Below are 26,590 nucleotides of genomic sequence, written 5' to 3' on the forward strand. Positions count from 1 at the left end.
TTAATAGAGTACTATGTTCTTCTGCCATCATGTCGAGATGTTTCAGCCATCATATTCCGGGATTGGTCCTTTATACTAAACTACGTACATTATAGAGGTATATTTCAGCAATCTGGGTAACTATGATCCACCACGTGCTCTTCGGGAAATGCGGGGATGCAATGATACCATACCTCGGTTTATGGACAATATGGTCAACGACAACGTGGGATAAAATGCTAGGTATACATTTGTCACACTACATGCGATTATCTTCAGGTCTCTAGCATATCATACTGTGCATACAATGACATGATTGTACTCCTCGCTTATGCACTTCTTAGTAAAGAAAGTTTATGATGGGGCGCTCCACCATTGTCAGAGTGCCTATCAAGATTTGGTACAGCATCGTCATAAAGGTATCTCCCGTTGAGTGGTTGATCGGAGCGGGGAACAACACGTCAACATCCAAAAGACACAGATCGGAGTAACAGTTCCGTACTCATAGACTCTCTCGGTTAACAATTTGTTGCACCATACCATGTATGGAAGGTAGTACTACGGAAGGTAGTTGGGGAATGTACTCCGTAACTCTCCCCTTTTTTTGCCCTTTTTCTTTTACTCATTGAATACTTTTGAATCAATAGCTCTCCTCAGGCCAATGCTTAGGACATACATTATGTATCACAATGGGGTGCATATGCAGTGCATAACCAAAATCAGGTTTTTTTAACCAATAAATGCGCATAGATTGTAAAATAGCCTTTTCACGATATCGATGCTATTAATATTCGCACCGTATGAGATCCAGATTAATATATTCTCTCTTGACTAAAATACCCACTACGAAGGATATCAGGCCAATGGGGACTGCAACGGAATCAATGACCAATGCCATTGTTCGCGAACCGTGTGGGAGAGAAGACTTTGTGAGCTGAGAAGTACCGCGCCGAGAAGTGAACACTAGTCCAACGTTCACTGCCGCTGTCAGTGTGATTGACAGATTTTGACATGTTCTTTTTGCTTTGCCCATGATTTTCCCTCTTCCTCTTTTGGCCGGTGAGAAAGCGAAAGTTCAGAGCTTGCCGTAAGTGTGCCTGAGGTGGCGTTTCTTGGCGGTGGCCAATTTCCCATTGTGTGTTTTACTTGGACGGAGATAGTCAACCAATGACGGGTTCCCATCGCCATCACAAATTGATTACTCGGTTACACGACTCGCTGTCCGTCTCGAACTATCTTTTTCCCGAGAACACCAGTCTTTTTGCAGCTATGCAAGGAATCTGACTTACTTCCCGTTGAACTGAAACTTATGTCTAGACCGACATGCGCGGTAGGGGTCACTACCTTACTCGGAGTCCACGTTCTCGAGTCTGACCAGAAGCCCTGCGATAGGACCACCATTGGTCAGAGCTGCTGGGTCGTTCACTGCTAGTGGGAAAGCTAAGGACCCAACAGAGGGGCAGTGGCCACTGGCCAGAACCACTGATCCAAGCCGACGGTGAACGGGTGGCTCCCCTTAGTTCATCTCGAGATCTGCTTTAACAGGGGAAAAGGAAAGCCACAACGATCCGTCCCTGGTTTGTGGACTCTCACGAAAAGGATAAAAATACAATTTAGGTTTGATAGATAAGGATTTTGATATCTGTACAATCGAAGGAGGAAAGAATGCCGGTGGACTTGGAGGACAAGAGCCCGACGTGATTGTCCCGACAAAGACGCAACCCTAATGAAGTCAATTCAGCGATGATCCAAAACACTGACATCAAATGACAAAACGGTCTGGAACTGAGAAATTCTTCGCATGTCGGAAGGTCTCCACCGTCCTATTTTTCTCCCGTGCGATCGGCACAAATTAACTGCTCCTCCATTGGAACTCGGCTGCATAATTTCTGTGCTTGTCAGTGCTTCCGTGCTCAACTTGGATTTTTTTTTTTTTCTTCTTCTTTTTCTTTTTCCTTTTTTTTCAATAACCTACTAGGGATAAGTAACGACCTTCCGGTTTAATACTTCGTTGGTTCTCCTCTTGGGTTTCCTTTCCCTCCTCAATCCCTCCTCTTCTGTCGCCATCCGCCTATCTTTCTATTACCTTCTACTGTCTCTATAATTCTCCATCTTGTAATTGTTCTTTTCTTACACCACTATTAAACTCTTTTCCCTTTCTATTAACTAGACCACCACGGGTCCGGCATCCGATGCCCACATCAAATCCCGTCTGCGTGTTAGTCTGACATCGGAGCCCCCACTGAAGGTGCGTCTCCGTCTCGTATTGTTGGTCCCATCACATATTTATATGCTACTACTGCCCCTCTGCCGAAACTGTTTCAACCCTTCTAGACTCCTTGGGGTTGCCAGATACCGGGGTCTCGTCCATTCATTCTTTTGCTTCATTTAGTCATTCCTTTTTCATCGCAAGCTACAGCGTGTTAGCAGTCTCTAACGCGCTTCCAGTCCAATTACATATACTCGAGATCAATTACACCTAATATTTATTAAGACTCCTGGCCTGGTGCCGGTATGTCGACCCCTGTTGAGGAGCTTCCTGCTCCCAAATATGCGGAGAAGAAAAATAGGACGGACGACCATTCCCCAACCTCAGATGAAGGCACCTATATCAACGAGGGCTCGCAAGACACTCACGGGAACAACCACCTCACCGTTGACACCTCGTCTGCCGACGATCTGGACCGCACAGCTTTACGCTCGCCTTCGGCCCAAAGGGAACAGGCCAAACGCCTCGAAGATGACTTAGCTCTCCTTGAAGCGGAGAAGGTGGCGTCACGTTCTACCCATGAGGACACGGAGAGTAAAGGTGAGCGCAACTCGATATCGCGTTCTCGCTCGCATCGCTCCCAGAATGTGGACGAGTTCGACGAGGCCACCAATCCTTTGCACGAGAAAGCCGCTGTCTACAATCCACCGGAGTCTCCCAACACGAACATCGCCCGATTCGTCAAAAAGATCCACGAGTCCAGCTTCATCATTCGCTATATAACCTACATTGTACCCCTCGTTCTTATCTTACTGATTCCGCTGCTGGTCGGCGCACTGGCTTACCCGGATGCGAACGTGGGAGGTGTTGAACTTCTTTGGTTCTCTGTTTGGTTGGAAATTGTCTGGTTGACTCTGTGGGCTGGTAGAGTATGTATCCTCCTTTCTCTTTCCCTTTTCCGGTTTCTCCTGCGGTGTACCTGACGGTTCAATGCGTTAGATCGTGGCCAAATGTATCCCTGTCGTTGCAGGTTTGTTGGCCAGTATTTTTACCAACAATGCCAAAAAGTGGCGCGACATGGCCAAGCAATTGGAGCTACACGCCACTTTTTTCTTTTGGTGGCTAGGTATCGAGGTCTCTTTTCTTCCCACAATGAAGAACCACCATGTGGACGGCAACTCAGCCACGCGTTCATGGGAGAATACGGTCAACAAGATTATCATCTCCATCTTTGTCTGGACGATCCTGAACTATATCGAAAAGATCATTATTCAACTCATCGCCATAAGTTTCCATACGCGTACCTATGCCGATCGTATTGAAATCAATAAGTTCCAGATCGGCAGTTTGACCAAGCTGTACGACTTCTCTCGCAACAAGATTTCAGTGAAAGACGATGAGTTTGAAGAAAAGAATGATAACAGTGGCAGCGGTACCAAGACCCCATTGCGCTACCCGCTGCAATACGCTGGCAAGGCGCAACGTGTAGCCAAAGGCGCATTGAACAAGGTTGGAGACATGGCCGGAGCAGTTGCCGCGGACTTCACGGGCCGGAAGGCGACTAACAGTACTCATCCCTATCAAGTCATTTTGACCTTGTTGCGGACTACCTCGGGCTGCCAGGTTCTGGCGCGGCGTCTCTACCGGACTTTCGTGCGTGACGGATTCGATACTGTCTTTGCCGGCGATCTTAAAGAGGCGTTCGATAACAGCGAGGAAGCCGAGGCTGCATTTATCATGTTCGACAAAGATATGAATGGCGACATCTCTATGGACGAACTGGAGGCGGTTTGTGTGGAAATCGGACGGGAACGCAAGGCTATCACTGCGTCTCTGAAGGATCTTGACTCGGTCGTCTCACGACTCGACAATGTTTTGGAGTTCTTCGTCGTTGTCATCAGCTTGATCGTCTTCGTATCGCTGATCTCGACTTCGGCTTCCGGCGTGCTCACCTCCGCGGGTTCCAGTATTCTTGCCTTGTCCTGGCTCTTCTCTGCCACCGCCCAGGAATTTCTGCAGTCGATTATCTTCGTCTTTGTCAAGCATCCCTTCGATGTGGGCGACCGTGTGACGATCTACGGTAACGCAGGTGATGCTGGTTTGGGTGATGACTACTTTGTGAAGCAGATCTCGTTGCTCTACACGGAGTTCAAGAAGATGCAGGGTCACATTGTCCAGGCACCAAACAGCTATCTGAACGGGCTCTTTATTCTCAATCAACGCAGATCTGGCGCCCTCGCAGAAGCCATCCCCATCGTGATCAAGTACGGCACAACGCTTGAGCAGATTGATGCCCTCCGCCAACGCCTGTTGGAATTTGTCCGCAGCGAAAAGCGCGAGTTCCAGACTAATATTTTGACTGAGATGCGTGCCGTGACGGAAAACTTCTCTGTGACCCTCAACGTCGTCTTCTTCTACAAGTCCAACTGGCAGAATGAAGGATTGCGTCTTCAGCGTCGTAACAAGTTCATCTGTATGCTCATGGTTGCCCTGCAAGAGATCGGCATCGAGGGCCCACGCATGAACCTCCAGGGTGCCCGTGTGGATATTCCTTTCCATGTCACGGGTTTCCCACCTCAGACGTCATCGGCCGACCACGACAGTCGCCCACCGCCGACCCCCATCCACGACATGCCCGAGAACACCGGACACAGCAGCTCCAGCGCCGCCCGCCACCCGTCAATCCTGCGCAAAGGCATGAACACCGCTGCGGCCCGTGCTCGGGGAGAGTCGATCCAGTCACACAAACATGTCGACTTCTCATTGGGCATGCGCGATCTCTCCTCCGGCGATGTGATGGGCGATGTGTTTGAAACCACCTCCCCTCGTGTTGATGACGTTGTCCGCTCTTCCAATCGCGAAGCCGCCCAGCGCCGCATCCTAGAAGAGGAAGAGGAGGAAGAGGCCGAACGCCAGAGCCGCTCGTCGTCCTCCCGGGCACGTCGCCCGTCCAACCTCAGCGTCCCGACCCAGCCGGGCGAAGGGCGTCGGTCGACGGAGTCCCAAGGCACCCATAGCCTGTCCTCCATCAGTCGCAACCGGTTTTTCCGCCACCGCTCCAGCGTCAGCCGCGAGCGTGACGATCTGGCCGAGCAAGGTCGATTCGACTCAAGCGATATCCGCTCTGTTTCACCGGGCACATGATAATCCCCAAACGCTCTTTTCTTTATCTGTGAAAATATATCTGTTCATAAATACTGCCATCTTTCTGATACCTACGTGCACATGATCCACGTTGTTTTATGGTTTACATTGTGGGCGGCATCGTTCTTTTTTGATTGCAATATGGAAACAGACAGGACTGAGTTTTGTCATTAGTTCATATGAGCATACATCTTCCAACTGGCGGTTTATACACCCGTTGGCTATGAGCGTTTTATCATTCATTGTCATTTAATTATTAGACTTTACAAGATTGATAGTTATCATTTCTAACAGTTGAGCCTGAGTACACTTTCTCTACTCAATAACAGTCATTGAATTTAGAAACGAATAATATCCATTGAATATCCGCAGGTTGAGTAAACCTGTGGAACCGCATCCTGACCATGTAGCATACCTAGTCTGCTTAATATAACAAAAAATGAATCCAACAACTTGCAGCAATCGCAAATGAGCTGTGAGAGTCTTGACTACGATTATGAAAGTAAGAACAATACCACGAAAAACCTACCCGTGTATCACATCAGTCGTTAAGCATGGCATCTATAACAGGACTCTCAGAACTCAAAAACATTACAACAAAAATCACACATGAATAACCTTCCCAACATCAAACCCCATCCTTTCCATTCGTCTTACTCCAAGGAAGCACATACCCCCGTTGATTACTCACAACCCTCGTCCCCCCCTTCCTTGAAATCAGTCCGTATAGTGCGTATGCCCGAAGACCCATGTTCGGATCCCATCCAAACCATCTGATAAAACATCAGCCCCAAACGCCGAGCTCCAGGCGTTCTGCGCGTGCTGCGGACTCGACCTCCCTCGTCTCAAAGGCGCATGATGCGTCACGACTATAATAGATTGCTTCTGGGCCCGCATTTCCCGGTGTATTAGCGGTCCGGATCTCGTTAAGCAACCAGTCGAGATCTGCCTCGTGACAATTTATTATGGTCATCGAAATCGTCCAGCCTGTGATTTTTCTGGAAATCTTTGATTCTTCGCCTGCACTGTAGCCCTCGATTCCAACGAGATCCGGCTCCAAAAAGCGTACATCCCAAACCCCTAACCCCGGATCCGGGGGATGAGATATCCTCGTCGATGAAGGAGGACTAACCGTCCCTGTAACGAGGGTTCCTGTTCCAGCTGTTTGGCCTTTTCCAGGTCTTCTGCGAAAGACAGATTGTAGAATTCATGGTTGCCCAGAGTAAGGAATACGAGTTCGAATCGGGATGTGTGTTTTTGGATGAAGTGGAGGTAGTTGGTCGTAGTCTGTTAGGCGGCCTACGTCGCCGGCTAGAATGAGATATTTTGCGCAGATGGGGATTTTCGAATGAGGGGTATTGCTGCTTGATTTCGAGGTGGAGGTCGGAGAGGATTTGGATGGGGGTGGATGGGGTTTGAGGGATGTCTTGTGGTTCCATGATGTTGTATGTAGATGTATGTACATAGCCTTGTGGAGCAATCAGTCTTCGGTTTGCCAAGGTTGCTTGCTCTGTTGGAGGAAGTTTGTCGTGGAATAGTAAGGCTGGCGATTAAATTGTTTTAAGTTGCAAGCTTTACTGTACTGCGTGTAACTACATCACGATTGAATTTAGATTATCTTCAGGCGGAGAAAAGGAATTAAAATAAAACTGCGTTGTATTAATTCCCAAGAAGAAGACAGGGTGAACGCCATAAGCACTTCAGTTACAAATACATTGAAGACGATCAGCCGCTCAGTGACAATGCCAATGCTAATCATGCACCATATCATAAAGTCTCAACGTATCATGTCATAAAATACACATAAATATTTACTACCGAAGCCATAATAAGAAGGAACAGAATGATCTTCTCATGCGTTCAGAGGGGTTCTTTTTTTTTTTTTTTTTTCTTTTTTGTGTCCGTTTAAGAGTCAATCTCCGTGTTGTCCTGCGGTTGGTGTCGCTTTCTTCCTTCGCCTGGACAGACGAATAGTTTATTTCGTACATACACGACTTTTTTTGTTTGGTTTTGAATTGAAGATATGAGTTGATAGAACATAGGAAATGGAATGGAATGGAATGGTGCAACAGCAGTGGAAGCAAGGATATTGAAAGTGGAAAGAAAAGAAAGAACTCAAATGACCTGATTGAGATGATATCAATCACTCCGAAACACCCGCTTAACCCCGCAAGGGAAATGGAATGAGAAACAACAAGAAAAAGAAAAACAAGCAGAATGGAGAGTAACTTGGGCCGACCGCAATATCAGACAAGTGAAAAGGGAGAGAAAAAAATACAGAGAAGGAAATAGGGCCATAACCACACAGGAAACATGCAGAATATCTGGCTAGGCAACGACACACCTGCGTCCTCAGCAATTTCTAAATCAAAGGCAAACAGTCTATCTTTCCAACCGAAGTGTAAACGTAAACATTCTATCGTCCTCCTTGACGAGGTGTAATCTCCGAATCTAGGCCGAGTGAAGGGGTATGGACCGGCCGTGGAGTGGCTTCAGAATCAGGGATTGTCTCGGTGTCATCTTCGACACTAGACGTCTGGATGAAAGGTGTGTTTGGGTCGACCGATGAGGACCCCTCCTCTGTCGTGAAAACAATAGGAGGAGTTATGTGGCCCTTCTTGAGAGTTTCTGTGCTCGTGTCCGGGCTGACCCCAAAGCCTGTCTCAGTAATGCCATGAGCAAACGAGGGCTCAAGACGGGACATGGTAGAGAAACTGGGGCTCATTTGTGACACGGAAAGTGTGGGAGACTGCCTAGGGCTATAATTGTCTTCCGACAGCACAATTGCGTCTTCGGGGAAATGGAGCCCTTCGAATTTACCATCTATGCCAGGGGATTCTGCTTGCTCCTCGCTGATGCTCTCTGAGCCTCCACTCCTCCGCCTTTCGAGCGATTCTCTCTCTTTCTTGAGCAACTCTTCACTGCCACTGACCACGCTACCTCTGCTGTTAGTTCTCATCATCTCTATGCCCAATTTAGAGCCAGGGCGGGTTGACCGATTCCTCGGGCTTTGTGTGCGTGAGTTGGAGCGCCCAAGTTCTTCGTCTTCATCATCACCAGACTCCGCGCCCTCATAGCGTTTTCTTTCCAACGATTCTCTCTTGGCGCGAATTGCTTCACTAGAGCGCTGCTTTCGCGGGGTGAGCGTGCCGGAGGCATTCATAGAAGCCGGGGCGGAGACAGCATGAAGCAAATGCAGTAGAGGCGCAGGGTCTGAGCTGGATTTATTATTGGAATCAACAGTTGCTTGCGTCGATTCTACTTGAGTTGTACCCGTATCCCCTGATATACCTAGTCCACCTTGACCTGACGACCATTCATCATTCTTACGACCCCCAACAACCGGGGCATCTTCCGCCTTGACGGACTCCATATCACCAAAGTAGCTACTGCCGATGGAGTCTGCGCGACTAGAACCTTGATACGAGCTTGTAGGCACCGGGGCAAAGTTGGATGATGTCACCGAGCTTGGACTGTGCTCGGCAGCAATTGGTATCTGGCGAGGTGTTGCGGATGGAACGGCCAACGGCTGAGAAAGAATGGAATCGTTCGGAGGGGGTTTCCACTGGCAGTGCTTACACAATGCTTGGGTAAGCTTGGTCAGAGTGGGGGGCTTCTCAATCAGCCCATCGAAGTGGTGCGTCTCAGGGAAGTCTTTCAGATAGCCCGTCACGGCAATAATTGGGGTGTGTCGATTAGCACTCCGTGTCTCCCGAACCATACGCGCGACATCTGCTCCATTTACCTGGGGCAGTTTGAATTCCGTCATGATAATGTCAAATTGTACTTGGCTGAGAGCGTAGCGCATAGCCTCTGCGCCATTCACAGCGGTGATCGTACGACAGCGGAGCTTCTCAAACAGGCGTTCCATCACCATTCTGGAGACGGGATGATCCTCGCAGATCAGTACATCCAAGGGCCTGAAGAATGGGCCATCGGGGTAGTTAAGCTGGGAAAGGCGCCTGGAACTTTGACGTTGTCGCTGGTTTTTGAACAATTGCTTCGTACGTGGGTCTTCATTGTCGGATGAAGAAGGTGAGATATCGTTGAACCGTTGGCTGCGTCGTTTGTAGTGACCAGCAACATATGATTCCCTGGCCAGGGACGAAGATAAATCACCATCCTGGGACCCAATAGTCTGCGACCTAGCCCTCGTAGGCACACTGCCGTGACGGGGAGGGCCTGATGGTGTCTTGTCAGGTGAATGGGTTATGGCTCGGCTTGTTTTCACCGGCGACGAGGCGGATGAGCTGATTTTTAGGCTTGCCATACGAGCCTGCTCAGCGCTAGCAGGTGGACCCGAGGCACTGGAGTGGTGCGAATTAGTCGACGAAGAACCAGATGTCTTTCTGCGCTCATGGTTGTGATGACCAGTGCTAAACTGAACCAGGAGAGGGGACGAAGGCTGAGACGGACGACTAGGGGAGGAGTTTGCTTGGCTTGACGGAGAGGAGGGTCGATTGTTTCCTTTATTTTGTGACATGGTTCGCTGCAACGACATTGGTAACGGACTTCCTTCCAGGGAGGGACCAGACGAAGATGGGGCCGGGGTCTGTGCCTGATTCTGCCCCTGTCCTTGCGCCTGCCCCTGGTCCTTTCCTGGAGGCTGTTGCTGGGGACCCGAAGCCGCGAACGGGCGCTGCTGTGCTTGCATCGCCTCTTGGCGCAGTTTCTGTATCACATCTTTGTTTGCCTTCTCAAGCATCGGGAGGTTCTTAAAAGAAAAGCTGCCAAAGTCATCTTCCAAAGAAGGCTCACTCAGTCGTCTACTACGTGACTCGCGGACGTGAGGCGGGATATGCAGCGGCATCAAGGGTCGCTTCGATGCATTGACCTGTGAGCGAACCTTGAAAAGGGCATCGTGCGGGCGATCTGGATATGGTCCGGTGGTTACAGGCCGAGGGGAGTCCCCATCCTCTAGCTCCTCGGAGAAGGCTTGGAGCGTAGCTCCACGGGCATCAAAGTACTCGGTGTCTTCCGGATTCTCAAGATTTGGAACAAATTGAGCCTTGTCATCCAGCAGGGTGTCAAAATTGATATCCGAAAACCAAGGATGGCTACGGATCTCTGCTCCTCCGTTTGGATACTTTTCATCCACATTAGCTCCAATCCGCTGAGCGGGATCGGTAGTCATCAGTTTATTCATTAGATCAATAGCCTCCGGGCTCGTCAACTCTTCCACATGGTCCGGCCAGTTGATTCTCCGGTGGAGGATGTTGTCAAACACTTCATCTGGGCTACTTGCGTTGAAAGGAGGGTAGCCGAAGAGGAATTCAAACATGATACAGCCCAAGGACCACCAGTCGCTCATCTCATCCTGGCCCGCGCCATTAATGGTCTCAGGGGCCAGGTAATCTGGAGTGCCCACAAAACGACGGTTATGGTCCTCGGGGTCGAAGAGCGCCATCAATGGCGGCATCATACCTTGCTGCGGCCCAATGTCATGCGGGACCGAGTTACTAGGCGTTGGCTGAAGCGGATATAGATGGGGAGATTCTCCTGCTTCACTTTGGCCCTCCGCCTCAGTCAAGTTGTGAGCGCCAGGCACAGGAACAGGCAATGAACCCTGCACTTCACTGGGGTCATGGAGGGATAGCGATCGGAAGACTGAATTCAAACCTTCGCTGCCTACGCTATCGCTGCGATATCCTGATGCCCGACGAGACGTCTGTCGACTAATTCCGCTCTGGTTGAGGTTGAAATAAGACGGCTGGGGCATGCTGCCAGCAACATCAGGGGTCATCAGTGGCGTGGACCCTGGCGAACCGCTACCTTGAAAATCAAATGAGGCAGACCGAGAGGATGTGATGGATGTAGCGCGAGGGAATGGTCCCTGTTTCAGGAGATCGGGCGCTGGCTCATTGTTCATACTCTTCAAAACCCGCTTCTGACGCCCGACGAGCCCCATCCGAGACAAGCCAAAATCAGTCAATTTAAGGTGACCGGTTTGATCAATCAATAGATTGTCTGGTTTCAAATCTCGATGGACAATGCCTCTGCTATGGAGATGTTCTACCCCGAGGACTACTTCCGCAACGTACTTCTTAGCCCAATCCTCAGGAAGTTCACCTAAGATCTTAACAAGAGATGCACAGTCACCCCCATTGAGATATTCCATTACCAAATAGAGATAATCTTTGCTGGAAAACGTCCAGTATAGTTTGGCAACGAAATCACTTTCCCCCTGCCACATCATAATAGCTCGTTCTGCTTTGACATTGGTGACCTGATTCTTGGCAACCATATCCGCCTTCTTCAAAACTTTAATCGCAAAATGTTCCCCAGTCGTCTTCTTTTTCGACAAATATACGCTACCAAAGGCACCTTTGCTGATTGGCTTAATTACCTCGAAATCTTTGATGGACACCGGCGCTGGTCGCGGCTGCGGTTGGCTAGCCGATGCCAGGTGCGGCGAGACGGGTGGCCGCGGAGCATCGGACGAGGTTGCTGAAGACTGGCGACGATGGTGGCGGAAATGATGATGCGCTAGTTCACTGGCATTCGTCGACGGGGAAACGATGGGAGACGGCAGGCTTTCGGCGCCGCTAGAAAGGCGAGGCTTCGGCATCCGCAACGGCGAATGGGGACCAGAAACTCTGGCAGGCGAATGACCCCGGCGAGGGGAGCTCGATAGTCCAGGAAGTACCAGGCTCCTACGCTTTCTATCCAAGCTTCGGTCAGAGCACGGTGAATCCGTTCGCATGGCGCCCGGGAATGCAGATGAGAGAACGCTACTGTCACTCATCTCCCCGGCATCGAAATCTGCCGATGCAAGACCGCGTCGCGAAGGTTGAGACGTGCCCAGCACACCGGCAACGCTCTTGTGCGAGCGAGGAGTGGGACATTCCATTGGACTATTGGACCCAGTGGATACAGCAACCGATGACAATTTACCCTCAGAGGAATGGGGAGACTGGTGCCGGTCGGGGGAATTCCGCATGGACATCGTCAAGGCGGACATTGGACGGGGTAACGGTATGGACTCCCGAGACTGGGCGGGGCTGGGGATAGGGCCAGTAACTATGTTACTATCAAGGATATCCGGCACCTGTTCATCCTCAGAAGAGCTGGAATCACTGAGTTGACCGGCTGCGATACGCTCAGCCTTACTAAGGGCTGCAGTAATACACTCTTCCACCAGCACAGTATATTCGATGCGAATTCGCTCGGCGTACTCAACGATCCTGCGGTACCGAACAGTCGCATCCACTTTCGCTTTAGCCACCTGCTCTGTATCAGTGCACAAAGCAGCCAGGCCTTGCTCCTGTTCCAGGGTATTAGTGCTGGGCGACTGCCACTGGTAAACCTGTGAAATCCGAGATTCTGACTGTGGGGATAAAGTTCGGAATTCATCGTTGTTGTCTACGCGAGTCTCCTTGAGTACCGGCATGTTGATCTCCAAAGCCGTATCGCAGAGATCCAGGATCAGTTCGACGACGCGCGACAAAGGCCGCCGGACAGCGAACGATCGACCACGGGAGTGACCCATGCCCGAAACCGAGTGGTCTCTGGATCTAGGCGGAGTGGCAGGAGCGGAACTAGAATTAGAAACGGACCCCGATGATGGTGCCGAAGCAACTGGGGACGGTCCAATGGGCAGTCCCTTGTATTCCGGCTGGGGTAAAGGCGGGTTGGATTCGCCCAACACCAAGGGTCTGCCTTGCCTAGCCTCAAGAGCGTCCAGTACCTTCACGATCGCATGACGGTGCTCATTGAGGTTTTCCTGTGCAATCTGAACGTCCATCTCAGCTCGGTGTTCCTGCAGACAAAGATCGGAGTGTTTCTCAAACCACCATGGTGTGATTTGACGCTCACAGATTCGACACAATACTGGGTTGGGAGCAGGATGCTTAGAGGGATCGGGTTCATTCGCGGCCGCTTCTGCCAAGGTCGTCAAATAACTCGCTAACACCTCGGCCCCAACGCCTAGAGATTCTACCAGCAGAGGAGGGAGATCTATGGTGACTTCTCTGGGCTCAGTGAACGGTCGCAACATCCACATCGTCTATATTTCATTCTTCAGTTAGCTTTCTACCAGCCATCCCGATTCTGCGAGTAAACCTACATGACTAACTCCATCCGCCGTCCGGTCGTACGCCATAATTCCTTGTGCTTCCATGCTCAAAATATCATGGTTGTGCTCCTCCGTCTCTGCAAGCGGCTCCTCCTGGCTGCCTGCGCCTTCAGTTTCATCGGTTCCTGTAGTCTCCGCTTCCACAGGTCGTGGTTCCGGGGCGTATTTCAGAACCGAGTCGGGACCCATCAGCAACGAGAAGCGAATAAAGCGACTTCGAGAATCATCCTCCTTCATGGCCTCAACTGCATCTTGAAAAGCATTCTTGTTGTCCACAATAAGATCCGAAATCATCCGACCCTCCACCGACTCCGGGTCGGTTCCCACGACCTGTCTCCATGACGGACTGACCCATTTGATACGGCCATCGAGATCCAGGTCAACAATGACGTTCAACGTCTGCTCCGCCGCCTGTTTCAACTCCGCACGTTCTTCCTGCATGTCATTGTCATCACTGAGAGAGCGATTCGAAGGGGTTAAACTCGGAACGATGCTCCGGGCCTCCTGCCGTAAGGCCGTCACGGCCGGAGGCGCCAGGAACTGAGGACTTTGGGTGCCATTGCCCGCCATGCTGACTGGCAAGGTTTCTGAGACGGTGGGAAAAGCCCCGGGGAGGGATCACCGCCACGACTCGAGGTACCGTAGGCAAAAAGACAAGCGAAATCAACAGAGCCAGGCAGACCGTCTGCCGGGCAGAGCGGGTGCCCTAAGAAATGAGGTTATGGATTCATCCGCAAGATCAACGGGCCATGGCTGAACTGCGGGGTGTGGATTCCAGCGAAAAACGGCCCTGATTGACGGGAAACTGAGACGTTATTATTTGTTGGATTTTGAAGATGGTGAGATCACAAAAAAATCACCACAAAATCACAAGGGTGAAGGGTAAAAAAAAAAGTTGTCGTGATCACGTAAGGACTAAGAAAAAGGGAATGGACAACGAAATGCCTATGCGGGGAACGGCGCGACGGAGGCGCTGCAACGCGAAGCCAGGGTGATCGACAAGAGTCAACCCCAAGATGAGGTTGACTGAATAGAAGGAAATTAAACAAATAGGCGTGCTAAGCAGGGCGTAAAATCCGGCACAGCAAGATTAACAGCATGGATTAACAAAGAAAAAAAGGAACAGGCGAAGGGGGGACGAGGGGGAGAAGACGAATAATAAAACGGCAACAAGGCAGTTGAGTTGAAAGGTAAGAGAGTGGAAGTAAGTCTGAAGTGTGAGTGGGTGGAGGGATTAGTAGTACATTCGGACTGGACGGAGTAGGTAAGGATATGCCGTAAAGTAAGGTAACGGCCACGGAAAAAAAAAAGAAAAGAGAAAAAAAAGTAGCCAAAGTGACACTCTCAGACCAAAAGGACAAAAAGGTAACCAATTGAGGTGAAAATCAACGACCAACGTACCGTTTCCCACTGGAAGGTCAACTCGGTAGAAAATTAAGTCAATGATGGTTGAATATGTTTCCCAGTCGTTCATTCCCTACGATTGCCTGAAACGCTCGCATTCCCTCACTTTCTCTTCTGACCTAATAAGTCGATGTTTGACCCACCGGCTTCGCTGTAATGTTTCGGTATCGTCGTTTTAGTCTGGCATTTAGTGACAACAAGAGGATGCCATTTCGAGCATAGTATGATTCTTATTCTTATTTTTATTATCAATGATCCACTGGCGATAGACAATTTATAGTCCTCGGCAAGAGCCAGTACAACGCTGGCTGACCACGCCACGACTAACCTACAACATCCATCTAGACCTTTCTCCAACATTTCCCCAACACGACCTTCTGCAGCAAGAATTCTGCTTGAATAAATATATATAAACGTTATATAACCCCCGAACCTGGTCAAGGTAAAGGTAACCAGTACCTGAGTCCTCGACATCATGAGTGTGGAAGGCTGACACCGACCTGGCTCGGCCTTTCAACCACCCAACATCGCCCATCTCAGCAGGTCACTTCCGAGCCTACAGTACGTACTTACTTACATACACATACTACTTACATCCAGACATACATACATATCTGGAACTGCATGTGGCCAACCCTAACTCATGATTCGTTCCCCTTCTGCATCTCCTCCTTCGACAACGGCTCGTTTCTCGGAAACCACCAATGATTCCGATTATTTATTATGATGGATCGGCCGAAGTAGTTTAATTATTCTGTCTTCCCTCCCTGTCACCAAAATCTGGTCACCCAGTAACCAACTGTCCCCCTCCCTTCACTTAGTACATATCTCCTACAGTTATAATATAGAATTTCAAGGGAGAGAAGAAAAAGAAAGCGAAAATGAAGAGAGGGGAAGAAATATGCATTCTCATTCCAAACCACACGACCATCCAACAGCCACCATACGCCACCAAGAATCAACCCATCCCATTGGCAACGGTCGGCCAGATACGATGGATTCGAGACGATTCTCATCAGGCCGCCCTTGTACAACCATCATCACATAGCATTCTCAGAAGAAGGAACAAAAAAGAAGACTAAATTCTTTTGGAGACAGTTGAATTTCGTAAGGCCTAGAAACTTCTGTAAAGTTTACAAGAAAACAAAAAATGGGGAGCTGAAGGTACATTCCAGCGATGGGTGGGCGTGGTACTAAATTGCATTGTTTGTCTAGACTGGCAGGACGTCACCACCCATGCAAACAGCGGGAAGCTGTCTGGTTGTCCCATGGAACCGCTCCCGGTGCCAGAAGATCGTTGCTCACTTGACCTTCTGTCGCCGCCGGTTCTTGGGACTCATTTGGAAGGAGTTCGATACTTTGAAATGTTCGGCTAAGTAATTCACACACAAAGAAGGTTCTGGATTGCCGGCGAGAAACTTGACTGAATCGATGTCTTGACTTTACGGAAAAACAAACATGGCAGGAGGGTGCAGTGCACTGAACCTAGGAGGTTGACCCTGTGCATATGCCCGTTGATAAGCGACTTGGTCTGCAGGTTGTTGGAGACCAATTCTTAGGTAACGACTACCGTGCAGTACATTGGATCGGCTTTCTATGTGGGTGGGAAGGTATCCGGACGGTCCAGATGGTCATTATGTTGCAGATAGTATTGGTGTGTATACAGATGGTAGCCCCAGAAACCCGGCAAATGTTTATGTCTACATGAATCATTGTTGTTGTGCTGTTGTTGTTGTTATTGTTATTGTTGTCAAATTATATTACTTTGGTCATGGGTGATGGAAATGATTGACCAGTAAGAATGAAGAGCCCAACACCAAAGCAGTAACTCATCAGGAGACCAAAGCTTTTTCTTTTCTCATGCCCTTAGGTAATGGTCGAGAGCTGAGGTAACTATTCTGGAAATCTTACAGTCAATTGTACTGTACTTTGGCATGCCAATAAACTTTCCCAAACATTCAGTCACCAGGACCATATCAAAAGCTAAGATGAGCAATCCTTTGCGGGGTAAAGAGTAAAAAAAGGAAAAAGGAAAGAAAAAAGTACTAGGTGAGTGACTATTTCGATCGTTTCCCACCCTGAAAATCAGCGCATCAATGCATAGATCAAGGACATACTTACAAAATGCATGAGAGGCGTGCTTAATAACCCAGACCCGGAAGCATCAACTCCTCCCTCCTCCTTCAGGTAATGATCGTTCTCCCACCATGCATTACTACAGTAGAATCCAGTCTTATAGAGTAGACTTCAGTATGGAAATGACGATAGATGAGAAACAGCAACGAAGTCTGTTTCATCATCGTGGGTCAAACCAAAACCCACCCCTGTGCGACCTGACGTCTTCATCAGTCGAATCAAGATTCCCAATTTCATCATCAGGACCAGAAGAAAATCCGGGGAAAGAACAAAGACAAGATTAGAAAAGTAAGGGGGAAAAATAAAAAAATAAAATAAGAAAAAAGAAATATTCCAGTTTCCCCTCCCTTCCTTCTCGCATCAGTATTTCACCCACCCTCCAATTGGGTTCTTCTACAAAAAAGCCCTCCCCACCCTTCCCAGCTGGGAATCAAACCCAATTGATCGGCATCCAACCAACATTCTCCGATTGTGTCTGATCTTCAGAATCCACTCCCTTGACAAGCTCGGATTCCACTCGCGGTGGAGTTGATTTGGACGGGGAGGACGGATGGCGTGGTAGACTATATTCGAATCCACTCGTTTCCCTTCACCCCTCCACGTATAGCACAACCAGTCAGTATGATTTAAGTTAAGAGGTCGATGAGGGTAACTGTTTGCGGAGATGAACTCATATTTGGGTTTACTTCCGCTGATACGTGGCAATTCGGGGTCATCTGACGGGTAGATACCTACTTTGTACATACATCACTTTTTGATCCACTCCAGACATGATGCAGGTTGCATGCTCCAGACTATAACAAACTAGGATACAATCGTAGTACCGATCATTTTATTTATTTTATTTTTTTTTCCCTCTATTGATTAACCCCGCCAATATCATTTGTCCTACGTAGAGAAATGCTGGCAATGTAGTAGAAAAAGAAAAAGAAAAAGAAAAGGTACGGTAACGCACGAGGATTAACAGGTTCCCATACGAAGCCAACCATGGAATGAACCGAACTTCGTCCCATGATATCCTTTCTAGCTAGTGGGAATGAAGTCAGACAGAAGCTGAGCTCCACCGTGGAATCTTCCGACGGATTGGAAATCAGCCCCAGAACACTAATTATACTTTCTTATTCTTCTTGGACTCCAGTCGGAGGGTTCCTCACATCCTGATGGGTTTCTCGAAAGGGTCTTCGGCTCAAGGTACCTGATGCCAAAGTGTCGACAGCTTGGGTCGATGCAATGGCGTGCTTCGGGTAGTTCGTATGATACTCGAGTGTGTCGTGTCGCGATGCGTTCATTCCCGACCAGCCCCCTACATCATATGTAAGTCACCACGGGTTGCACTTGTTCTACTCTGTGGCTCCATGCTCGCTTTGCAGGATGTCCCAGGGTATGGGCAGGGGCTCTGACTGGTGAGATATGTTGTATATGCTGGGATTGGAAGCCGATTGGGGTGGTACTTGTGCGGATACAGCTTATCATGGGCTGGAATGGTTACGCTGGAGGTTAATCAGTGGTTGATATCGTAAGATGATAAGATTTGCGTGTCACATAGTACTACCACTGACGAACTAGACCATCCGAGAGCAATTGCTGAGCTCATTCAATTGAACCACCTCCATCATGGTGTCAAGCTCCTCCATCCAGCCCCATGAGCTGAGCACACGTGCTGTCCCGTATCACAAATTCAGCCCTTATCATCCTATTCTTCGTCTTTACTATAGCCTATAATATCCGAGGCTATCTTCTCCGCAAACATGTCTGCATTTCTGCGGTCAGCGAATTGCACAAGAAGACATGGACGGCATAGAACATACAAACAACCGACTGAGGATGGCCAGGAGGAAGAACTGGAAATGCACTGGCATCGACCACCCTCAATTTCTCAACTCCAAACACCCTCGCTCGGCTATCAAGGACCGCCATGCGATCAGAACGAGTCCCCATCTTACATGTGCCGGATGCGTGCCACGGAGCCATGGCTGTATCCCGGATGACCTCAAGGATCTCACGATCAGTTTGATACTCCTTTCCCGGGAAGAATTCCTCTCCGACAATGATGGGTGCCATGGCTTCACTATGGAATATGTCACGGACTCGCTTAAAAGCTGCAACTAAAACCTGTTGGTCTGTTTCCGTAGTAAGCCAGTTCATGTGAATCACTGGAAGGTCGTCCGTATCAGCCGAGATGATAGAAACGTTTCCACGAGACGTCGGGGCCACGAGTGTGGGCAAAATGGTCGCATATTGCCTCCCATCTTGCGGTTGCATAGTAATGGGATCCGAAAAATTACCAACGAAAAGTGGTGCGGGGATATACTGTTATAGCAGATTCAGAACATTAGCATCCTCCGATCTTTAAAAAGTAGGGAGGTACACCGGAAACCTACCTCGACCTCTGGCCAGTCTTCTGGAAACCAGGATAGGTCGTTCTCCGTACGTTCAGTGAATCCAGCCCGTGAGCTACCTGGGAGCTTTTCGAAAGCAACGTAGTCGAATCCATGATTGGTCAACACTCCAGTATGGGATGATTTAAACTCCCTTATCTGACTTATAAGATATTGTAAATCCATAGCCAGCTTGTTGAATGTCTCCACAGCCACTGGGTACGTTGGTCCAGAGAAGACATGGTCCCACAGATTTTGACCGACTCCTGGTAGGTCTACAATAACATCGATTTCATGCTCTTGGAGGACATCAGCGGGACCAATTCCAGAAACCATGAGTAGCTGAGGGCTTTGAAAGGCCCCAGATGATATAATGACTTCGTGGGTCGCGCTGAGAATATACTTCGAGCCCGCAGTGGCGACCTCAACCCCTGTTGCTCGCTTTTGATCAAACAAAATCTTTTTGCCCATTGTGTTTTTGTATAATGTCAAGGTTTCTAAATATCTCGAAGAATACGGTGACCTAGAAAATGCCGATTCCGAGCTACTTCGAATTTGATCGGCGGGTCGTAAAGTGAACGGGCAATAAAAGGAGCCTAACAAAGACCCGCTGTTGAACTCAGAGGTTACTTCAACCCCCACCGATTCCAATCCAAGCTGGAACCAGCTAGAAAATGGCGAGGCAGCATGCGGATAAGTCACGTCAACAGGTTGGCCATGCTTCTCGTAAGCATCTTCTCGATAGCTCACGGTGGCGTTTGCAGGACGGAGCTCCTCATTGGGTGCAGTAAAGTTAATCGTCTTCTTGAACAAAGGGAAGACGTTATCGAAGAGATAACTTTCATCATCGACGAGATCAGCCCATAGTTTCATCGATCCTATAGTCGGTCTAGGGCCAGTCAGCCTTGGGCTCTTTCTCTCGCTTACGGTGAGAATCTACTGACCTTTGGTATAGCATAAAGTTGCTTGCTGATCTAGGTAGTGATAGACTAAGTCAGCCAACTTGTAACTATAGGCTCACTAGTAGAACTTACGCTCCTCCAAGGCATCTGGCTTTTTCGTAGTGAATGGTCCGGGAATCTGCGCCCGGTCCAGTGTTGACCAGAAACCCCCAGTCAATGGGCGTTCGAATGGCCATTGGATCGGTACCAGTGCCAATGCCAACAGCCCCAGGAACTTTCGCTGGGGGGTAATTGATTTCGTAGAAGCCTCCGGCTTCAACTAAAGCAACATTGAAGCTCTGTTCAGCCAGGCGCGCCGCCAGGGTCACACCAGCATTACCACCACCAACGACAACGTAGTCAAATGAGGCATCAATTCCAGGAATACCGTCTTTGCTGCCGTATAACGGTTTGTCCGCAGTCGATGCTGGTAGGCCAATGAGCCAGAACAGCAAAAGAAGTATTCGGCGAAACATGTAGGGAGGATTTGGGTTCAACGCGGCGTAATAGTCCATGATATTGCTCTCGGTGTGTATAGAACAATCAATACTCTTGCTACTATCCAGTAAATATATGTTAGCAAGAATAGAGGGAATGAGGAGAAAAGGGAATGGACGACGAGACACGGCTGATTTTAAATATCTTGGTCAGGCGCGATGTAGTCGAGGTGCCTTGTCAATTGATGACATGCGGTGAAACTTGAGGATCCTTGGAAGCAGAGAAAATAACGCATCGGCCTTTGACAGACAGACGTTGGGTGTCGTCCAGGAATAAAACAGACTCATTGCCATAGTAAACGGCACTCAGGCGTCACCTACAGCTGACCGATGTGGTAAACATGCACATATTACTGTGCCTTTTTCTGTCTCAATAGTTCATCCTGAAGAGCCCGGTAGAGACAAGCATGATTGAAACTATCAAAGATAATAGAATACGAAGTAAAGCTTAGTGTATTCCCGAGCCCTGACTGTGTTGATGCGACTAATTTGCGTGAAAGTCAACATTCGAATGTAGAATATATTTATGGAAAGGACACCTATATCCATGTTCATTAAGGTATATGCTTGTTAGAAAGAAATCAGATGATAGTTCCAGAATTACCTATATTACATCAAGTCACCGTGTGCATCCTCCACACATTTTCAGTTGCACTAGTCATTTATTACTGTCCCTTCTTCTGACCCTCCTGTCGCTCCCGTTCTACGACATATCCAACTGCACGGGCCAGACCCTCCTCGACTGAAACGATGGGAGTGTAGCCTAGTCGCGACTTGGCCTTGTCACATGAATAGTAGCGAGTCATGCATGAATACCGGACTGTCCGCCTAGTCAACCGCGGCGTCTTGCCACAAATACCCATCACTGTCTCCGCGATGCCGCCAATAGGACCAAGGAGTGCCTCGGGGAGTTCCCAGACTTGATGGGGCTCGACTACCTTGCCAGTCAGTGCCCAGGCAGCACGCGTCATATCCCAAAAATAGACCGGGGCATCATTAGTAATGTTAAAAGCCTCTCCATCAACCCGCTCATGGTCTAACGGTTCACTTTGTTTGGACTCAATGCGGGTCTTGGTAGCAAGCAAGCGGAAGGCGGCGAGTAAGTGGGCATACGCGATATTCCCAACGTAAGTGAAGTCGAACAAATTATTGTTGTCGCCCAACTGCATTCGAAGAACGGCTGGCGAGGCCTTGGACGAGTGTTCCAGAACCTTGTAGGTAAACGTGGTGTCCTTCTCTCCATAAATACCGGCTGGACGAACAGCACAGGTCACCATGCCAGAGGGCGAGGTTCGGTTGTACTTCAAGACGAGTTCTTCTGCGTCCGCCTACCAACTCTCGTGAGCAAATGTTGACTACACAGAAACGGAGTCGGCATCACCTACCTTTGTCTCTGAGTAGTACTCCAACTGCCTATCCCCTCTAATGTATGGCCACTCCTCATCCACATTGATCAGATCGCTTTGTGTGTCGTGAACCACTGAGCTCGAGCTTGTGTACACGAAAGCTTTGCACTTTCCACCCCAATCTCCACGAGCGCCGCCCGCGACCTCCAACAATGTCTTTGTTCCGTCGACATTCACCTTGCGCAACAGGGGCTTGTTCCCTTCTAGGACGTTTGGCGTGGCAGTGTGAATAACAACATTCGGCTTAACTTTGCGAAAGACCTCCAACATGGACTCCGCCGACGTGATATCGCCATCGTAATACTCAGCACCAGGCAACCGATTGTTGGAGGTTCGCAAGTCGACTACTGCGACCTTCGCCATACATACCGGATACCGGCCGGCCAGTTGGGGGTAGTCGAATCGAGGATCTTCTTCTGGCTTCGGGAGAGCGACACTGGCATCGGTTTCCGAAGGGAAATTGAGCAAGTGATTGACGATGTGCCAGCCCACGAAACCACAGCCACCGACCACCAAAACAGTGCCCAATTCCATAGCGGGACGCTTGTTAGACATTCTGGCGAGTTGCTGGTGAACTTGAGCGACTGGAGGCGGTGGATAGGTGGAGATAAGCGATAGGAACTGAAGGGCGAAGAGGGAGTGTTGATCTGAAGTTCGGGGGGGATGATAATAATTTAACTGGGTTCCGCTCCGCTCTACGGAGAAATTGTCTGGGGCTGAGCTAAAATGTCTGGGCCCCCACTCGAGAAGCCACATCGCCTTCAACCACCGAACGCAACTACTGCAAGAAGTCTACTCTTTGCCATACTTCCACAACTACCTTGACTCATCTCATATAATAACAACATCCACAAAGCTGATGTCCTTTACTTATTACTTGAACCGCCTAATTGATCAAGTCTGCATTGGTGGCATCAATCCATAACATCGCATTATCTTGATTTTTTAGTCTAGAAACTGGTCCCAACGAAAGTAAACCATCTTAGATGCCATCGCGCTTAACTCCGAGTGATATACGCTCCATTGTATGCGAGATCTTACGGTCCCCTACATATTATGACATTAGGACTTGAGAACGTGATGATTTAAGCGGTAGGTAGGAACTCACTCGGCGCTTTTTTCAACAGATTGCCGCAATGCCCTGTTATATTTCTTGCGATCTTCCATGCTGCCCCAAAAAAGCTTCGTTGCCTCCGGGTGGACTGTAGTCCGTGGATCATATGGCGGAGATTCTTCTTCTAGTGCCGCCACAATCGCTTCGATATGGTAACGCATTTCGTCTGTTCGACGTGGGGAATAACATAGGACTCCTTCCCGGGATACGCGAATATGGAATATGGGCGTCTCCACAAAGACACGAGGCTGTTCATCTGGGAAACGTGGACTGATGTAGATCTTAAACCTAAAGATACCACCGTCCAAATGGCTCATAGGCCTACCGAAGTACGTAAATGCCCAAAGGAAAGGATTAGTGTCCACAAGCTCAAGATCAACAGCGAAGTTTTTCTGACGCTTGAGATCCTCAACGATCTGTTCATACTGGCGCTGCAGATTTGATGCGATACTCAGCTCTTGTTTCTTGACACCAAGTCCCTCAAACAACCAATTGTTTGTCTCATAGATAATCTTTTCCCTGAGCAAGACTACCCGCCGCCTTAATTCAGGGTAATCGAAGTGGCCATCCATAGTATTGCCCTGGCTTTCGAAAGGCATTCTCTGGAATTTGGGTTTTCGAGAGATAACCGAGTCCGCGGCATCAATTGTTTGGATGTAGGAATCGAAATACCATAAGAATCGTCTTTTGCGAAGGTCTGCGAATTGATCAACAACAGGTTTGTCATCTTCGCTCAGTGCTTGGCCTTCTCCGACGTCGTCATCTTCCTCGGATACTCGTTCTGAAACTGCGCTTGTACTTTCATGTGGCAGGATACCCAGCGATGACTCCAAAGGCTCAATGACTGCAATTCGGAGGTTCTCATGGCGAATCTGGGCACATACGGAATGTTCTGTTAGCATGTCCTCTCGCAAATTAGGAGTAAGTCATCACCTTCTCTACGTAAGATGCCTTCCACTCTTTATCCTCTGCGGTATGGGCATTCTCATACCCAGGTTCGTTCTCATAGGGGTTGTTAGACAACAGACTCTGGATTGAGATCAAGATAGACTCCAGGCCCTGTGCAGATGACCACTCTTCTCCAGGGTGCCCGCGCCAAGTGCTACATCAAACCACTCAGCTATAGCTACTTTGTAGGCTTTTGGAATGAGTTACCCCAGAATTGACCTGGGTCCCGTCAGTATATGAGCATGCTTAGCCTTTCGGATTTTAGACTCACAAGCAGACTTTGCCCGAAGCATAGATATTAGGGTTGAACCGGCAACGTCCTTTATTTGTAGTCAGAGCTCGGACACTAGGAGGCTTTGCGGGATAGTCTGGAGCCGTCATAGTGAGTACTTGTTGTTGTGTTCCTCCCACGAGACGGTTTCCTTACCATTTCCAAATTTGATCGCAAACTAAGGCAGTTCCTCTCCAGTCAGTGGGAATAGAGTTGTGGTATGTTTTATGGTTATACTGAAGGCAGCGAATACGAACCTCGAAGAAACCGAACTGGTAAGGAGTGTCTGGCGGTCCAAGAATGAGGGCGCGGACATTTCGGATGTCAGAATCATCGTAAGCCACGGCCAGCGCTTAGAATCCGAGCCGAACAAATGATTGTAAGCTTAATGTAACAATATTATTCTTTCCAGGATTGTATCAATGAAGTCTTACACAAGTCTGCGCCTTGTTGTATCTGCTTGATTTCCTAGTACCCACCAGAAGAGGAGCCCCGTCAGTTCAAGAGGGGTTTACAGGATAGTTGTGGATATAATGAAAGAGTCAGTATACCCTTGTAATGCGGAGAATCGCTTGATCGGACATTCTGTCATAGAAACGCTCAACAGTCGAGCTCTCATCAGCGGGGGTTGATTAATAGATATGAAAATGAGCAAAGCGCTGAGGTTGTAAGCAGATGACGGAGGAGGACGGGCGTATGTATGATATTATAATGATCATTGATGGTCCAGCCCAAGGCAGCGCGGGGAACGACAGGTGGCTGCCTTCTCAGTGTGGGCGGGAGACTGCTATCAGGTGTGTGAATAAAGTATAGAAGTTCGTTAATTTCTCTTTCCAGGCTTTCTAAGGTATTTTGGTTGCGTGTCTGGCATCCATTGTCCGTCAAGAAATTTATATGAAGCTAGCAACTCATGGCAGGTACAAACAAGCTCAGGGCTGTATGTAGACTAATCACAGTTATGTAGTATGGTAGTACAGAAACTAAATAGTAAGTATCTCCGGCATTCAAGACTTTTACCCTCTTAAATGGCTCTTTTGAGGTTGCGTGTAGAATACTATAAGTTCTTTGTTGCTATCTGTCTGCAAGAGAATGATACACGGTCTACGTACAGAATAAATAATTAATAAAGGTACTGCAAAAGCCTGTCAGTAAAGATTGTGAATGGATAAGTCTATAGATAACACATTTCAGATATCCGTGACTGCATTGGAAGAGAACGCGCCTTTACATAAAGAATAAAGGAAAAGCAAGGCAAGTCACCTAGTACTTTTCTTTCTTTTCAGTCTTGAGTGGATGGTACTCCTTAACATACAGGCGCTATAGTGTTGACGGTATTTCAGTTTCACACTATGGAGGACTGTACTGTATTGTACCTAAGCTCCGCACAGATATCTAACTCACCGCCTTCTTTGTGTGGGTAGTTGATAAACAACCGAAATCCCCTGATAGCGTGGGATATTTCCCTTAACCATATTTAGGCGACGCCGCTGACTCCATTTAATTTTCTATTCATCTACTCCGTAGTACAGGCATTAGGTAGCTTTCTAGCTCTCTCTAGAACTGTAACTCTATCATATCTTTCCGAAGAACTTAGGGTACAACACCTAATTTCTATTTAAAAACATGGTTACTATTTGGACCCCTGAGGCTTTAGGGGGGTATTCATTCCAACATTCCTAAACAAGACTAGCTTGACAAAACTCACCCTTGCTCTTATACAGAGTATGACATCTTTTGAAGAATGCCCCCCAAAAAGCAAAACTAAAACAAAACAAGATAAATAAGGTGAAAAAAATCACATAATACTCTCTTGGTGCTGAAGAAATTATATGACTTAAAATGGGTCACAATTGAACACACGATCTACACAGTCTTGAACAAAGATTCTCATAACAACCTTGGCTCTACCTGCAGACAATGTCAAGGGTCCCAAGCTGACAGCAACTCCACTTGGCAACATACTTACTCCGTAGACCGTCAATGTATGGGGTCATGACTAGTTTCAGAAATACCAAAACAGGTAACCCGCTTGCTGCCCCGCAAAAGAGAACAATAAGGGGTCAAAAAAGGGTCGGTGTATTAGTGACCA

At 48.5% G+C, this 26,590-nt stretch overlaps 5 protein-coding genes across 5 annotated transcripts; 1 reads left to right on the forward strand and 4 right to left on the reverse strand.

Annotated features, from left to right (window-relative positions):
• Positions 1 to 1,732: 1,732 nt before the first annotated feature.
• On the forward strand, positions 1,733 to 5,936 carry F9C07_1509324 (uncharacterized protein). The gene is made up of 3 exons (XM_041285751.2): positions 1,733 to 1,876; positions 2,428 to 3,117; positions 3,188 to 5,936. Exons 2-3 carry the CDS (start codon positions 2,494 to 2,496, stop codon positions 5,330 to 5,332), a joined length of 2,769 nt encoding a protein of 922 aa, XP_041145870.1. The 5' UTR covers positions 1,733 to 1,876; positions 2,428 to 2,493; the 3' UTR covers positions 5,333 to 5,936.
• A 1,248-nt stretch (positions 5,937 to 7,184) lies between these two features.
• Positions 7,185 to 15,044, reverse strand: F9C07_2283172 (serine threonine protein kinase). The gene is made up of 3 exons (XM_041291719.2): positions 14,808 to 15,044; positions 13,398 to 14,196; positions 7,185 to 13,337 (listed from the first exon to the last, which is right to left on the reverse strand). The coding sequence occupies exons 2-3, from the start codon at positions 13,974 to 13,976 to the stop codon at positions 7,749 to 7,751; spliced, it is 6,168 nt and encodes a 2,055-aa protein (XP_041145871.1). The 5' UTR covers positions 13,977 to 14,196; positions 14,808 to 15,044; the 3' UTR covers positions 7,185 to 7,748.
• A 3,595-nt stretch (positions 15,045 to 18,639) lies between these two features.
• Positions 18,640 to 20,780, reverse strand: F9C07_2232219 (versicolorin B synthase; the record flags this gene model as incomplete). The annotated part of the gene is made up of 5 exons (XM_041291720.1): positions 18,640 to 18,698; positions 18,755 to 19,256; positions 19,328 to 20,213; positions 20,269 to 20,298; positions 20,359 to 20,780. 5 exons carry the CDS (start codon positions 20,778 to 20,780, stop codon positions 18,640 to 18,642), a joined length of 1,899 nt encoding a protein of 632 aa, XP_041145872.1.
• A 647-nt stretch (positions 20,781 to 21,427) lies between these two features.
• On the reverse strand, positions 21,428 to 22,924 carry F9C07_3572 (C-3 sterol dehydrogenase/C-4 decarboxylase; the record flags this gene model as incomplete). Its single annotated transcript, XM_041291721.2, has 2 exons — positions 21,428 to 22,090; positions 22,148 to 22,924. The coding sequence occupies 2 exons, from the start codon at positions 22,922 to 22,924 to the stop codon at positions 21,428 to 21,430; spliced, it is 1,440 nt and encodes a 479-aa protein (XP_041145873.2).
• A 140-nt stretch (positions 22,925 to 23,064) lies between these two features.
• On the reverse strand, positions 23,065 to 25,742 carry F9C07_1508587 (uncharacterized protein). Its single transcript, XM_071508172.1, has 9 exons — positions 25,053 to 25,742; positions 24,936 to 24,969; positions 24,759 to 24,853; positions 24,658 to 24,679; positions 24,502 to 24,550; positions 24,438 to 24,449; positions 24,216 to 24,384; positions 23,277 to 24,154; positions 23,065 to 23,215 (listed from the first exon to the last, which is right to left on the reverse strand). The coding sequence occupies exons 1-9, from the start codon at positions 25,083 to 25,085 to the stop codon at positions 23,206 to 23,208; spliced, it is 1,302 nt and encodes a 433-aa protein (XP_071366327.1). The 5' UTR covers positions 25,086 to 25,742; the 3' UTR covers positions 23,065 to 23,205.
• Between the last annotated feature and the right edge of the window lie 848 nt (positions 25,743 to 26,590).

Source organism: Aspergillus flavus, chromosome 4, assembly GCF_009017415.1.
Source record: "Aspergillus flavus chromosome 4, complete sequence".
NCBI classification, from domain to species: Eukaryota; Fungi; Ascomycota; class Eurotiomycetes; order Eurotiales; family Aspergillaceae; genus Aspergillus; species Aspergillus flavus.